Here is a 16,157-nt window from a genome sequence, read left to right as displayed (position 1 = left end):
CCTTTCCCAGATCTTCAGAGTATTGAGGAAGCCTTCGGAGTGGGGAGTAGTGCTGAGGGTGGGGGGTGGAAACAGAGGGGGGGGGGAGAGAGGTGAATCTGTTAAAATAGCCGCAATCCCTTTCACAAAATCCATATCGAAGCTCAGATACGTAATTTCTTTTTTTGGCAACTGCCATGCAAATTTGATGCCTTTAGTTATGTTGGGAGGTTGATGCTGAAGAACTGTGACCTCCTCTGCTCCCACGCCAGATTTAAAGTTTATTATTAATTATTATTATTATTTATATATAATGGTGGGCTTCACTGAGCAGTGTACAGCTTTATTGAAAGTGAATAGGTTAATATTTACAATTAAAGGAAGATTCAAACCAAAGCACTCTATAGACAGGGCTACAGTTTTAGAATAGGACAAGACAGACACATATAAAAACAGGGATATCAATAAACTTCAACAGTGGGGGGAAAATACCACGAGTTTCAGTATTTCTACTTCAACCACATTCAGGTTGTTTCAGGGACAGTTAGCATTTCTTGATCCGATTGGCTGGTAGTTTGGATTTGTCCAAGTCATCAAAGTAAGGATGATTCAGAGCCACGCGGCCAGAAATCCTTTTTGCTGGATCATAGGTCAACATTTTCTGCAAGTGGAAACAAAGGCAGGTTACATACTGGCCTCTTGCTATGCAGGGGAGCCTAGAGAGATCCGAGTCCTCAGAACCAGACTTTCCATGATGAATCTCAGACCAAAATGTTACAGTACAGTGGTGCCTCGGGTTAAGTACTTACTGTATTCTTTGCCCTATAGGATGCACTTTTTCCCCTCCAAAAATGAAGGGGAAATGTGTGTGTGTTCTATGGGGAGAATGCAGGCTTCAGGAAGCTATCCGTAAGCCGTGGGAGAGCTGCATGAAGTCGCGCAGCTCTCCCACCTCTTGCGGAGAGCTGCCTGGGGCGGGCTGAGCTCAGCGCCCCCCAGGCTTCCGGCTTCGCACGGCTTGCGGATAGCAGCCTGTTCTGGGGGCTGGGGTTGGGAGAAGCTCGGGCTTCCCCCACCCCAGCCCCACGCCCGGGGGGGGGGGGGGAATCATTCTTTTTCTTTATTCCCCCCCCCCCAAAAAAAAAACTAGGTGCGCCCTATGGGGCGAAAAATACAGTAATTCGTTCCGGTGGTCCGTTCTTAACCTGAAGCACCAACTTTAGCTAATGGGGACTCCTGCTGCCGCCGCACCGCCAGAGCACAATTTCTGTTCTCATCCTGAAGCAAAGTTCTTAACCTGAAGCGTATGTAACCTGAGGTACCACTGTATTCAAGTTTCTCTTCTTTTAGAAGTATTAGACACCAGGCCAAAACCTTTCAGGTGGGAAAAGATGTCTTCTCACCTGCCCCTAGCCCTACCATCACTTCCTTCCCAACACTTAGGCCCAGTTCATATATTATTATTCTATGGCACACTCTTCCCATGCCCCTTCTATCTGCTACACAGGTGACCTAACCTATGACATAGACACTCAAATGTGCTCATGTCCAACCCACCCAACGCTTCTCCCCTCCTCCTTTTCTGAAGGAGAGATGGTGTGAATTGGGCATCCATGCCTTATGAAAGCGACCGAGTGATGCAACGTGTAATGTAACCCACCACAGCCCGTTAACTTTGCCCAGTAAACCTCCGCAGGTTCTCCAGCGAAGTTGGAATCACCCTGTGACAATTTGGTAACTGGTACAAACCAGGAGTGAGGATGGGGTGGAGAGGGGACTTTTATAAAACCCAGTATGGATATGTAGACAACAGAGCGAAAGACTCCTCCGTCACTGCGCTAGAATTCTGGCTCACCCTATGACACTAATGCGGCAGTTGTTTCAGGACAGATGAACAAAAAAGACCCCCAAGTGCTTCTCCACACAATTATATTTACGGCATTCTCATCCTGTACGACTACAGCCATGGTCACGGTTTCAGATGGCTTTTGGGGGGCAGATTAGATATCTCTATGAGCTTGTTTATCATCCGTAGCGGTCAGCCATGGCGGTTGAGTAGAACCTCCATGTTCAGAGGCAGCACACCTATAAATAGCAGCTGGAGAAGCAACAGCTGGGGAGGGCTTTTGGCTTTGCGCCCTGCTTCCAAAGGTGTGCAGGTGGGCACCAGTGGCAAGTACAACACTGGACTGTGTCGGCCTTTGTTCCAAGGCAGCAAGCCCCTCTGTCTTGCATTTTTATAGATGTACAAAACCCCAAGAACATTAAACAGCTTATCTGCATACATCTGGATACAGTGGTACCTTGGGTTAAGTACTTAATTCGTTCCGGAAGTCTGTACTTAACCAGAAGCACCACTTTAGCTAATGGGGCCTCCTGCTGCCGCCGCGCCGCCGGAGCACGATTTCTGCTCTCATCCTGAAGCAAAGTTCTTAACCTGAAGCACTATTTCTGGGTTAGCTGAGTGTGTAACCTAAAGCGTCTGTAACCTGAGGTACCACTGTACACTGAACTCAATGCAGGCTTATGCACAGAGGAAACAAAATTATTTCAGTAAGGTACAACAATATGTTGCATCAGAATGATTTAAAAATAAAATAAAATGATAAAGTTTTATGAGAGTGAAACAGCCACTTACCAAAAGCAGGTCTAGTCCATCCTCATTCAGGTTTTTCACCAGAGAGGCCAGACTGCTCGGTTTCCACTTGGGGAAAGTGTTCTTGTAATCCTGCAAGGATTCTACTTCCGGCCACACGTCATTGTTGGGCGTCCCCAAAGCTCTACAAGAAAAACAGTCAAAGGGGCGTTGATTAAGCAGCCTTGGCAAATCTGCTCGAATGGATTCAGCCAAACACTTCTTTGAGTGTTACCTACTGAAAGATCCCTGCAGTGATGCTTCAGAATCCAACATAACTGAGACACGTTACGCAGCTTTGTGTTGGAACTCTCGGCTTTTAAATATATGCGCGTCAATAAGACTGTACTGCCAAAAGAGAGATATCTGCACTGTGTTTTTGAACCACAAAGAAGGCTATGCAAGAGAAAATAACAGCAATTGCCAGAGAAATAGTTGACAAGACACTGCTGCAATGCCCTCACCTGACAACAACATCCGAACACCTCCCAGTCTATTTATGATATCCTATACACATTGTTCATAGGATCAGGCTATCAAGGTTGCACTCCCGAGTATACTTACCAATCATAAGCCAGTCTCCTTGAAGTGGGACGTGCTTCAAAGCAAATATAGCGAGGACTGTACTTTGTTTCAAATTAGAACAATTTGTTTAGCAATTTGCCGTTATGACACCGGAAAACCATAGGCCTCAATTCATTGTACCATAATATTTTTTTAAAAAAATTAAATTCACACAATATCAGACCGATGGGCTACAACATTTCCGCGGAAGGAAAACAAGACCTCAAACTTTTCTCATTTTAAGTTAGATACCTGAAGATCCTGAACAACTGATCAATTTCTGAATCTCCACGGAAGAGTGCTTGCTTGGTTGCCATTTCAGCAAATATCGTCGCTATGCTCCATATATCGACAGGTGTGGAGTAACGTGCAGAACCTAGCAGCACTTCTGGAGCTCTGTACCACAGAGTTACTACCTAGCACAAGAATAGTGGGCATTAGAAGGCTTCTTAAAATAAAAAAAAAACCCCGCCAGCTTGGGGAGGGGGGGGAAAGGATTTAACGTGCTTTGGAACAATTATGCATGAATTACTGCACTCAACCACACTGTCCAGCATACGACATTTCTGGAATCAGCACGCCAGTTTCTGAAGTTGTTTTTTTAAAGTAAAGGAAAAAAAGCTGCAGAGTTTTCTAGTTCCTATTTTGTAAGAGAATATACTCAAAGAAGTTTGCGTATTAATTGTTCGAGGTGAATTCTTGCCCCAATTTGTCTCAGTCCTTTCTTCCACGCTCAACCTCATTTCATCTGCGTAGCTATCATGTAAAAGGAGGTCACACAGAGCAGCAACATCCACCTCAAGGCTCCTCCATGAGCTCCCTGGTTTTTTTATTAAGTCCACTACTTCCTTACATCTTAAAAGCCCCCAACTGCAATGGGGAGGTAAAGCAAGGCCCCCCACGACTGCGGGAAGGTGTGGTGAGGCCCTCCTCTGCTGCGAGGATACCCACAGAGCCCTCTGCTGCCACAGGGAGGCCTGGCGAGGTCATCCGCCACCGTAAGTAGGTGCAGTGAGGCCCTCCGCCACCGCAGGGATTCCCGGGAGGCCCTCTGCCACTGCAGATACATATCATGATATATCGAGATATGTTTAGTTGGTGATATATTGTGATAATCGAACACCAGACGTCACCCAGCCCTAGACAGACCTGGGTCTGATTCAACATGGCTCTTCTTAATAGCATGAAGCAACCTCCTTAATAAGCAACATTAAATGGGAAAAAAACTTGCTAGCCTCAGTGGAGGAATTATTTTTTCCATATATTTTTTAAATTATCTAAAGGTATTTCAAGGCATTTATCATTATATACAGTTATTTCTTCTTCTTCTTCTTCTTGACATCCCACCCCATCTTTCCTGTTGTTGTTTTTTTACTGCTTTTAATTAGCTGTCTTATAACAAATGCTTTTATTGCCTAAACCCCAAATCATTGGTTCTTTCAATCCACAGCTTATACCTTTTAGTGTAGGATTTAGCACAGAGAGATCCACAGTCCCTTACCTCATGGGTGTAGACCCGCACGGGGATGCCGAAAGCTCGAGCCAAGCCAAAGTCGGCCAGTTTAATTACTCCGTTGTCATCGATCAACAAGTTCTGAGGCTTCAGGTCTCTGTGCAGAATTCTCCTCGAGTGACAGAACACAATACCTTGCAAGATTTGGTACAAGTAACTCTGAAAGAATATTAAAACAGAGTTGGCGTTGGAAGACGGCGTGTTCAGAAGGGCATGCACTTCACCTCTTGTCTGCCCAAAGGAGAAGGGTGTGGTAAAAATAGGTATTACAAAACCTTCCATCCCTTACAGCGGTTCCCACCCTGTGGGTCCCCAGATGTTGTTGGACTACAACTCCCATCATCCCTGAGCTCTGGCCTTGCTAGCTAGGGGTGATGGGAGTTGTAGTTCAACAACATCTGGGGACCCGAGGTTGAGAAAGGCTGCTTTGGAAGAATGGAGCCGCTTACACTAGGTTCCTGGCGGTCTGCAATCCAGGCTACGCGAGTCCAATCACATACACCTCATTTGCTGAAATGCATCCCTCGCTCCCCTTGTCCACTATCAAGCTTTTCGGGGCTCGGGACCTATCTTTGCTGATGTTACAAGAAAGGAGGACTCCAACAAAACAACAGGTAGACCTTTGCTGACAGTAGGAGCTGTTTGACAGTGGAACAGACTCCCACGAGGGGCGGTGGGCTCTCCTTCTCCTTGGAGGTTTTTAAACAGAGGCTGGGTTGCCATGTGTCGTGGATGCTTTAGCTGAGATTCCTGTATTGCAGGGGCTTGGACTAGATGACCCTTGGGGACCCTTCCAACTCTACAATTCTGTGAAACCTCCACATCATGCACTAACTAAAAGAAAAGACAATTGAATGGTGAAGAAAAGCAGATCCACACGCGCTTAACTTCAATATGATGTTGCAGTGGCACCTCCACATCATTTACTAGGGTGATTTTATAGATAAAATGGCTAGAAAAGCTGCTTCTTACAAAGGGTCAGCTTCAAAATTCAGTAAGCCACCTGAAAGACCATTCCAGTGGTATCTTGGTTCTCGAACTTAATCCATTCTGGGAATCTGTTTGACTCCCAAAACCGTTCGAAAACCAAGGCGCAGCTTCAGATTGGCTGCAGGAGCTTCCTGCACTCAGTCGAAAGCCGTGCCGGACGTTCGGCTTCCAAAAAAAGTTTGCAAACCAAAACATTTACTTCTGGGTTTGCAGCATTCAGGAGCCGATTTGTTCAGAAGCCAAGCCATTCGAGAACCAAGGTACCACTGTACTGCCCTGTTTTGCTTCTAGAACACTGAATTAGCACAAGGGGAATAACCTTTAAGATGTAAACTGGAGAACACAAAAGCCCTGCTATACCTGTGGTCAACACAGGCTTCAGAATTGCCTGTTGGCTGCCACGTGGGCCACCAATTCTTACTCCAGGCTGTTGTAGCTGTTTGCTGCAGAACAATTCACAGCAGTCATTTTCAAACTTTGCTCTGGGATCTTACAAAAGGATCCTGGATGGCAAGGACTGTAATGATGGAGAAGCATTGGCCAAACACAACTTGCCTACTCTTTCCAATTCACCTCAAGAGTCTCTGGCAGACAGATCAACGTGGACGGGGTTCCATAGGTAGGTAGGGCAAAAGCTACCCGTCTGCACTATCGTTTCCTTACCTTAACAAGCATACGATCTAGGTACTGCCCAGAGGGGATGGAGTCCAAGTATTTCTTGAGATCCATAGAAAGAAATTCAAATATCAGGTAAAGTCTTGAGTCTTGCATAAGCACATCCTGAAGACTGAAAAGAATTTTCCTTTTATTAAGAAAGACAAAACAGCTTGAACCTTTTCACCAGGCATGCAATGTGGGTTTGTCATATGCAGCACTAAGGCCCCTTCATCTAACTGGACGAACATCCCATAGTTTATTATACTTCTATCTAATCAGCCATCGTAACATGCCAAGCTAAGGTTTCTGCAAGTTCACTGCATATGTGAAAGCTGGTAATTACACATGCTGCCTGATCCATTAAGCTTACAACTATAAATCTTATGAAGATGACGGATGACTGAGAATTATAAATTAATGTGAAACAGAGAGGCCTAAATGAAACTAGCTTAATACACTTAGTTATTTAAGCATATGTTCATCACGGTGCAAATAGTTGTTTCAAAGGTGAACATTTAGGCACTCAACCCAGTATAGTGTTCTGCTTAGTACTACCAGCCCTTGTTTCTGTAGTGGGGTGGGAGAGCTGAGAAAAATGCCAATATATTTCACATCTGGCAACCAACGTTCTGCTTTGGTTTCAGGTAGTACACGAGTAAGGTAAAGGTAAAGGGACCCCTGACCATTAGGTCCAGTCGTGACCGACTCTGGGGTTGCAGCGCTCATCTCGCTTTATTGGCCGAGGGAGCCGGCGTACAGCTTCTGGGTCATGTGACCAGCATGACTAAGCCACTTCTGGCGAACCAGAGCAGCACACGGAAACGCCGTTTACCTTCCTGCCGGAACGGTACCTAATTATCTACTTGCACTTTGACGTGCTTTTGAACTGCTAGGTTGGCAGGAGCAGGGACCAAACAGCGGGAGCTCACCCCGTCATGGGGATTCGAACTGCCAACCATCTGATCGGCAAGCCCTGGGCTCTGTGGTTTAACCCACAACACCACCCGCGTCTACATGGGTAGATGAGCCTAAAAAGCCCGGGACACAAATTTTCACAGCCCTCTAGCTGCTATGGTGACTCATTTACCAGAAGTAATGTATTTAGCATTAACTTTGGAGGTGTATACTTGATTCTGATGAAACTAAGCCTCCTAAAGCAAAATATACATCCATATGAACAGGCTCCACCCCCCCCAAAAGATTTGTAGAGTTGGAAGAATTCCTTCACTGCTTAGAAATGTTGAATTCAGAAGAGCTTTGGATTTAAACTAAGTGTATGATTTTCTGAGCAACAAATTTAATCGTATTCAAGCCAGATACGCATTAAATTTAACCAAAATTTTGGGCAGATCTCCAGGTTAGGCTTTAGGCGTAACACCCACTCAAGTTACCTTCTCATAATTAAACTGCCTTAATTCCTGGTGGTGGTTCAACAGAGAAGCTCTACCAAGTTAAGTCAAAATAACTAGGCCCTCTGAAGCAGCATGGAGCCTTCCTTGAGAAAGTCTGAGTGTGTTATTAAAAGTATGCTGAAATAATCAAGGATGTAAAAAAATGAGCATGGTCCAGCCACAGTTAAGCATCTTTCAGTCCCACTGATCTTAAAGGCATTTAAGCATATGCTGAACTCTCCCACTGAAAAACAAGGACTTGGAAATGCTTCACATTTGATTGTTTAGTGAGTGTTTTCTTTTGGCACCACACATGCCACCTTGCATGCCACAAGAAACCCTGCAGAATATATGCAAACTGAGGTGCTCTTCCTCTCCACAGGCATAAGATTGTTTGTAAACTCTAATTACATTTAGTGTCTATAGAGGGCAACTAAGTATCCAGCCTACCTAAAGAAACACAAATCATATGTATGTAGAACAGAACAAGCGCAGGACACATCTAAGCACTTTTGCTGGGGAACTTAATTCTAGGTTTGTTCAGGTGGGGCTTACCATCAGCCACTTTTGCACAGGACACAACCTTAAACGCAGTGCTTGCTTTGTGTCTGTCTGTTGGGCAGGGGACGGGGACATGAGAAAAGCTGGAAAGGACCAGCCCTTATGTGTCTTAAAGACCAATGGTGGACAGCAAGCTGCTCTGCTCAACCTGACTTCCCTCCAGTGGAGTCACTGCTGTATATCCAGCACTCCTGCCAGTGTGTTTACAACCAGGCTGGCCCATTCTAACATGCAGCAACGCAGCCAAAAAGAGGTCAGGTGAGCATTATGGCCCAATCATGCCATCAGCTGCTGCTTAACTCATCACCAACCGGACCCCTCAGGGTCCCTTTCAACTCCAATTCCCTCATCGTCACACATGAAAGATGCCCTTACATTTTTAGGTGTAATTCAGCAGACTCATTGGGTGCCAAAAAAAAGGGACGGGGACGAAAACCCCATTTTATAGCTGAAACCCAGATTATACAGGTGTAGACATACCAGACTATGTTGGGATGACGTAGCTCTTTTAATAAGGAAATCTCTCTGATTGCAGTGCTGGGAACACCTTCTTCGTCGTTCTCTAACCGTATTTTCTTCATGGCCACCACTTGGCCTGTAGCTTTGTGTTTGCCTTTATACACAACACCATAAGTGCCTAACGGGGGGAAAGCTCCAGTTTAATCCTCTGGACACAGACACCAGGTTTGCACAATACATTAAACCAGAGGTCGGCAACCTAAGGCCCATGGGCCTCCCAGAACCAGCCCATGGCCAGTTCCATGGATAGGCAAGGGGAACCTGTGGGGTTTTTTCGTAGAGCGGGCGCCATTTTTTTCCACCGACATTCCCCCCCCCCTCACCGTGATGGAACTTCCTCCCTCCTCCCAGTGTAGCAAATCACCAGCCAATCACCTGCTAAGGTTTGAGGCCCTGGCCAATGGGTGAGCGGCTGCTGCGCATGGTCCAGAGGAGGGAGGGGGCTGGGCTGAGTGCATTTCCAGCAGCCCCTCGTCAGAGCAAGCTGTTTGCTGCCACCACTCTGCCAAGCGTGGCTCCTGTGCCTGCCCTTGCAAGCGGCAGGGGCTGTCGGTGGAGGAACGAGCAGCCTGAAAGCAGCCCTTTTGGGCTGCTCGTTCCTCCTCCGACGCTGCCGCCACCAGCCTCTGCCTCCTGGCAGCACCCTAGGTACGCAGGAGGACGCGAGGGGCTGGGGGAGAGAGAAGCCCCCTCCGCCGTGTGCGCATGCATACACATGCACTACGGCCCACCAGGAGGTCTGTGGTGCGGTGAACCGGCCCACCCCCCAAAAAGCTTGCTGACCCCTGCATTAAGCCAACCCAAATGTGTGAACTCTCACTGAGCTAGCAGTGTCTTCTGCAGTGTTAGATACTCAGGTATGTAATCTAATTGCCAAATGGCACCTTAAACTTTGGTTATGGTCCCCACAGAGGAATGAATTATTTTATTCATTTCCTTTTTATACCACTTTAGATTTTAAAGAACAAATCTCAAAGCAGTTTACAAGACATTAAAACATCAAATAAAACAATCCAGAATAAAATCAACTCAAGCGTCAAGGAAAATATTTCAGATCCTTCTCCAAGTGACATTTTGCTTCCCCCAGCCGCCAACCTGGCATCCAGGTCTCCATGTGATTGCAGTTGGACCCGCACCAGTCAAAAGGCGTGCCTTGCTGATTCTGGTCTTCTGAATCTGGGCTGGTGGTTGACCTCTCTCTTCAACAACCACACTGTAGCCAAGTTTTATTACTAGCTATGACTTGTGGTTTCCAAGGAGAGGTCAAGCACAAGATTTAGGTGATGCCCTAAGCTGAAGCCTGGCTTAGCTCAGCATGCCATGGGAGTAAAGGAGCAAAGCTCCTCTCCAGGAGCCCACACTGCCCCGCTGAGATCACCATGTTGTGACAACCAGGGCATAGGCTTAACATGATACAAATCCTTTCAGCCCAAGGGTGGAAGCACGTTACCCTGAGCAAGAATCTATGTCCTATTTGGGCATTCAGTTTACAAGTGCATGTGCAACAACCGAGGGAAAGTGGCGGGGTGCTCAGTGAGGTGGAGCTGATAATTTTCCAGGGGTTTACTTCTCCACACAAAATTTCCCATTTCATAAATTCATTTGTAGCAATGAATGGTTGCCAATTGCAAATACAATATGAGGGAAGCAGTTTCGGAATCACAATGCAAGCTTTTCAGTGATTATCCCTAGGCAGGTATGTGGGTTAGCACACCATGCAGTTCTTTGGGGTGCTACATTTTATTAGTAAGTGGGGGACTCTCATGACCCATGTAAGTGCTATCAATGACTCTGACTCAACGAGACTTGCTTCCAAATACCGTATATAGATGCCTTCTTTGCAAGACAAAGAATAATAGATCAAATATTACCTACCTTCACCAATCTTTTCTATTTTTGTGTAGTCGTCCATTATTCCTCAATATGAAAAGGCCTGAAACAGAACAAAGAGAGTCAAGCAGTTGTAGTGACAGGTGCATCCCTACATTTATTTATTTTTTCAAAGAGAAGGGTGTTCAAAGCCACTTTGCTGTGTTTTCAGGGGCATGTAGATCTTTTCCTTCCTGCAGCAATTCAGCCAGCTGTAATTAAGCTAAAGCAAAGGTATTTTGCCGTATTGCTGCCATCCTGCAAAAGAAGTCAACTAAAAGACATCCTTTCCTTTCGTTCCAGTTAATTTGACCTATAGCAGTTCAAGTCTGGGTTGAAAAGGCTAAGAATTTGCAGAGAAAGGGCAAGTAAAGGTTTAACCAAAAGCTGCCCTGGAGACACAAGCAGCCATAGAGTGTCAGAATCAAACGGGCAAGGCAGAAGTCACTGAAAGGAAGCTCTAGTGTTTTAGTGCCACCATTAAGAAAGCCCTGTCTCTTGTGCATGCCAGCCTAACGTATCTTAAAAGCAGGCACTCAAGAAGAGTACTCAGGTAGGATAGAAGATAACCAAGTCCCAAGCAATTTAGTGTTTTAAAGATTAAGACCAACACATTGAACTGGGTCTGGAAGCAAATGGGTAGCTACTCCAACCATAACTTGAGTTATGTAGATCTTCTGGCTCCCACCAACATTTGGGCTGCAACATTCTGTATCAGCTGCAGCTTCCAGACAGTTTTCAGATGCAGTTCCTCATAAAATGCAGCAGTCTAGTTTGCAGGTCACCAGATAACCAAGGCCAGGTCTGATCATTGATCTAAACAGGGGCTGCATATGAGATACAAGCTGAAGCTTGTGAAAACACTCCTGGCCACTACAGCTACCTGTGTCTGACCATGACAAATCCAGGAGCAGCCCCCAAGCTGCACATCTGGTCCCTCAGGTGGAGTTCTACCACATCCAGGGCTGGTTGCACATCATCATCATCATTTTATTTGTATGTCACCTTTCCATAGTTAAAACCATGCTCAAAGCAGCTTATAACATGAAAAGATTTACCTAATTACAAAAGTAGTCCCAAACAAGAAAGAAAAATTAAACCTTTTAAAAGAGCACAACCAAATATCAATGAACAGCAACAAGAACCCAAGCGACACCCTGATCCAGGAATCTGATCAGCAGCCTCAGCTTTTGTAGCTGGAGTCAGCCAGGGCCCCGCCTTCTCAGGCCAAGCGGAGAAAGGCCTGCAAGGCAGGACTCACAGCCAAAATGGTCTGTGGCCTATTCGGCAGCCTGGCCTTTTGCAGCTGGAGTCAGCCAGGACCCCTTTCTTGAGTGGGAAAGAGACAGAGCTGCATGTCATCTGCCTATGGATGACACATTGGGGATAAGATGGAATCCTCGTAAGCCAAAGGTAGTAAGACAGAACAGAAATCACCTAGTGCTACAAAAGATACTGGCCATCTCAGAAGAAGAGAACCATTGTAGTATTGTGTCCCCACCTCCCTAAACAAAAGCCAGTCAAGGATGCCATGATTAATGGTATCAAAGGACACTGAGAAGTCCTAAAGGATTTTTTTTTGGGGGGAGGGGTTGCACTTCCACTTTCCAGTCCCAGACAAAAGTTATTCACCAGGGCAATCATTACATGTCCATATTGGGAGTTTATATAGTTTTAGGTTGGCAAGATACATATAGAAAGAATGAGAGACAGTAGTTTGCACTTCTTAATATTGCATTTATTTGCTAGGTGTTCGCCAAGTAGGAGAGACCCATTAAGTTATTGCACAAGCTGTAAAGTGACATCTGCTTAAAGGCATTCCAGAAAACTCCTTTCCGTGCCTGTGATCCTGAGAATAGTGAAGCCAACAGAACCTGCAGTCTGAAAAGGCCACAATCCTGCTCCCAAGTACTGCACTCACTGTATGTCTGCTTGCCCATACAGGAGGCCACATGCCAAGGCCAGGAGAGTCAAGTGCAGATTTACAAAGGCCAAGGAGAAAGAGATCTTGGGGATTAGGTAAGCACATGGGGGAGAGATAAGAACAAACCTCTAGCTGTCTCCCCTCCAACCCACCAGATAGACTAGATTTTTAACCCGCTATACCCAGATCAGAGAAAGAGTTCAGAAATACTCTGGCTAGCCTCCCCCCCCCACCCGCCCTACCTACAGAGGTTACTCAAAAGTAATCCCCAGTGGCTGGTAAGTTTGCAGCCTTCAGAATAAAAACTTTTTATTTTTTAAAAAAAGAGGAAGTGAGTTAAGGGATGCAGTTTGGGGAAAACGCAGCATTTCTTCTGTGGTTTTTTTTTTTAAGTTCTCCCACTCATCCCGGCAAAAGTATTGAGCAGTGGAGGGAGAATGCACAGGAACACAAGAGTTGCACATTTGTTTTAAAAAGTGGGGTTTAATGCGCTCCCCCTACCCCTGCCCTATATCCTCCCGGCAGCCTCCTGCCCTAGTCTATCCCAGCCACGGGTCTCTCTCTCTCCCGCCCCCCACGTCCCCCCTGCAGCCCCCTTACCCTCTCCGCCCGGGCCAGCCCCACTGCTTCCAGCCGTTCCCCTCGCCTCCCTACGAAAACAAGGACGCACCTTCCGAAGAACCGGCGGAGGAAGCGGAGGCGGCGGCTTAGCAGCGCCTGCTTAAGAGAGGCCGAGCGCAGACGGATTCAAATCGACCGCGCTGAGCCGACTCCCAACGCGCCAATGGGGCCGCGCCGCTGCTTTCAAAAGGACCAATCGGAGGGCAGGCGCCAAAGCGGGGCAGAAGAGCGGCCCCGTTGCCACGCAGCGGGCGGGCGCAGCAACCAGAGCGGAAGGGTTCTGCAGAGCGTGCTCTCCTCCACCCGCCGCCGCCTGTTATTGCCAAGGAATTCGAACGTGGGCGGGTCTAATTGGCGTTTGGCGTTTTAGGTTTGCATTTTCGGCTCGCTTTTCGGCTGGAAGAGCCTTTCTGGAACAAGCTGTGTTTTTGTTTTTGCAGAGCACTTCTTCCGCAAATCCGGAGGCCGCCTGCTCCTCCCGTCTTAAACGGGTCTCCCCGATGCACCTTCAACTGCGCTCCACGACAGGCGCAAATTCATCGGTGAAGTTCTGTTTCTTGGGAAAGCTTCACCTGTTGAATTTCTGCCAGCGCAACTTTAAAGCCACATGGATTCATAGAATTGTAGAGCTCTGAGGGTCATCTTGTCCAGGCTTCCTCAACCTCAGCCCTCCAGATGTTTTTGGACTACAACTCCCATGATCCCTAGCTAGCCGGACCAGTGGTCAGGGATGATGGGAATTGTAGTCCAAAAACAGCTGGAGACCCAAGTTTTGGAAACGCTGCTCTTAAGACAGGCCTTGGGTTAGTGAGGCCATATGAAAGTGTGGGCTCCAGGAGAGAAGTTTGCAGCTGCCTTGCTGCTCCCCAGTCATCTTTGCTACACACTGTGCTTAGTAAGCCAACTGGGACTCCTTGGTTGAGCTCTCTCATCCCTAGCCACTAGCTCCAGCCAAGGTTAGTTCTTGTGCTTAGCATGCTACTCCAGTTAGGCCTGTATCTCTATTTCAGTTATAGAATCGTAGAACTGTAGAGTTGGAAGGGACCATGAGGATCAACTAGTCCAACCCCCTGCAATGTAGGTATTTTTTGCTCAGTGTAGGGCTTGAACCCACAACCCTGAGATTAATGATCTACCAGCGGAGCTATCTCAGTCCTCTCATACCCTCCCACCATTTCTCCGATGAAATAGGGAAGTCCCATTCCATAATAATAATGTTACTATTTGTACTCCACACACCTTACTGGGTTCCCTAGCCACTCTGGGCAGCTTCCAACATGTATAAAAATATAATAAACATTTTTTTAAAAAAACTTTCCTGTACAGGATTGCCTTCAGATGGCTCAGGAGTCATAACTCCATACCCTCCAACATTTATCCAGTGAAAATAGGGACATCCTAAGGAAAAGTGGGACATTCTGGGATCAAATCAGAAACAGGGATGATTTCTCTAAATCAGGGATATTCCTGGAAAATAGGGACACTTGGAGGGTCTGTCCTCTCTCTATTTCTGCATTTGAATTTCTACATAAAAGCATAAGCAAATGCTATGCAAATCTGTGTCCTCTTTTAGGCAACTTGTAAGTAGCTGCCCTACCCAGAGGTACATTGAATATGGAGGTTCCAATGCTATCCAACAAAATTAACAGCCAATGGGAGACATATACAAAGTTGTTGCCTTTTTTTTTTTTTTAAGGAAATAGTTGTTTACCTTTAGAACAAGAAGACCCGGCCTGCCCAGGCTGATGGCCTACCCAGGCCAGGGAGGCTTGCGCAGTGGTGAAATTCTCAGCATGCTGTACTCTGAAAGAAAATTATATGAAAATGATGTACCAGTGGTATTTGACTACTAATAAGCTTGCAAAAATGTGTAAGACAAGTGCAAATATCTGCTGGAAATGTAAGCAAAAGGAAGGTACCTTCTATCATATGTGGTGGACCTGTAAGGTTCTAAAAGCATTCTGGGAAATGATATCCCATATTTTTTGCTCCATAAGTGGTACTTTTTTCCTCCTAAAAAGTAAGGGGAAATGTCTGTGATAAGGGACTCTAGCAATAAAGGAGGCTGCCTGGAAGCGGGGAGGTAAAGACAGCGAACTTGCAAGGAGAGGAGACACGAAGATTAAAGCAATGAGGAGAGTAATTAGAAGAAAAGGAGGAGGAAAAAACTGCTCCAGCTAAGGAAAAGACACTAAGGCAAACAAGAGGGAAGGGGTGTTGAAACAAAGCCGCTGAGCAGCTGATCGGCAAGGGATCGGGAGGGAGATAAGGGACTCTAGAGATAAAGGAGGTTGTCTGGGACAGGGGAGGTAAAAGCACATGGATCCTCAGGATTTTTGCATTGGGTCACCCCAAATTCACCATCAGATCACATAGCACGTCCTCAGCTACAGCCTGCACCAAAAAACCCACAAACCGCATCCACTATTTCGTGGGGCCTCAATGGCTCAAAAACGTGGTTACAAAGCACGGATCCACAAGCCGATGGCCTGTCCAGGCCTTTTTGGACAACAGTTCACATCATACCTAACCACTGGTCCTGCTAGATCATAAAGTCTGAAAGCAGCTGGAGACAGAGGTTTGGGAAACACTATACTAGAAAAAGACATTTTTCAGAAGTCTGTCCTGCAGACTGTCTTTCTAAAACGAACTGCATGGAGTTATTGCCTCTGTGTAGTTTCGCTTTATTTAAAGAACATAGGCTATATATCTGCACATCCATCCGTTTGTCAGCTCTGCAATTTTAATAATTAATTTGTTCATTTTATTATTTTCAGTTGCACTGTAAGCAGGGGCTGCACATCCCGTTTCATCGCTTCAGGCAAAACAGAAAATACTGTCATTCCCTGCCCTGCTGCTGTCATACCTATTGCCGCTGGCACTGATTCTCTGCCCATCCTGCTGCTTCTGCAATTTTTGGCGAGATCTTGCCCA

The 16,157-nt window shown here is 46.3% G+C and overlaps 1 protein-coding gene across 2 annotated transcripts; it reads right to left on the bottom strand.

The window, feature by feature from the left end:
- Positions 1–306: 306 nt before the first annotated feature.
- CDK1 (cyclin dependent kinase 1) lies at positions 307–13,404 on the bottom strand. Of its 2 annotated transcripts, none has more exons than XM_081861267.1 (8): positions 13,273–13,404; positions 10,685–10,742; positions 8,771–8,927; positions 6,345–6,468; positions 4,680–4,850; positions 3,431–3,594; positions 2,618–2,759; positions 307–640 (listed from the first exon to the last, which is right to left on the bottom strand). In XM_081861267.1, the coding sequence occupies exons 2-8, from the start codon at positions 10,719–10,721 to the stop codon at positions 524–526; spliced, it is 912 nt and encodes a 303-aa protein (XP_081717393.1). In that variant the 5' UTR covers positions 10,722–10,742; positions 13,273–13,404; the 3' UTR covers positions 307–523. The 2 variants fall into 2 exon arrangements, with proteins under 2 accessions (XP_081717393.1, XP_081717392.1); XM_081861266.1 differs by having other exon boundaries at positions 13,203–13,359.
- Between the last annotated feature and the right edge of the window lie 2,753 nt (positions 13,405–16,157).

The sequence above is a fragment of the Podarcis erhardii genome (assembly GCF_964252035.2).
Source record: "Podarcis erhardii genome assembly, chromosome: 5".
Taxonomy (NCBI): Eukaryota; Metazoa; Chordata; class Lepidosauria; order Squamata; family Lacertidae; genus Podarcis; species Podarcis erhardii.
This window is presented reverse-complemented; position numbering and strand designations above follow the sequence as displayed.

Bases quoted from the DNA above. Each gene is read 5' to 3' on its own strand.
- CDK1 (XM_081861267.1), bottom strand. From the start codon at position 10,721: ATGGACGACTACACAAAAATAGAAAAGATTGGTGAAG. The intron at 3,595-4,679 runs GTAAGGGACTGT...TTCTTGTGCTAG, and splicing joins TGCGGGTCTACACCCATGAG to GTAGTAACTCTGTGGTACAG. The intron at 2,760-3,430 runs GTATCTAACTTA...TTTTTCTTGTAG, and splicing joins CAGTTGTTCAGGATCTTCAG to AGCTTTGGGGACGCCCAACA.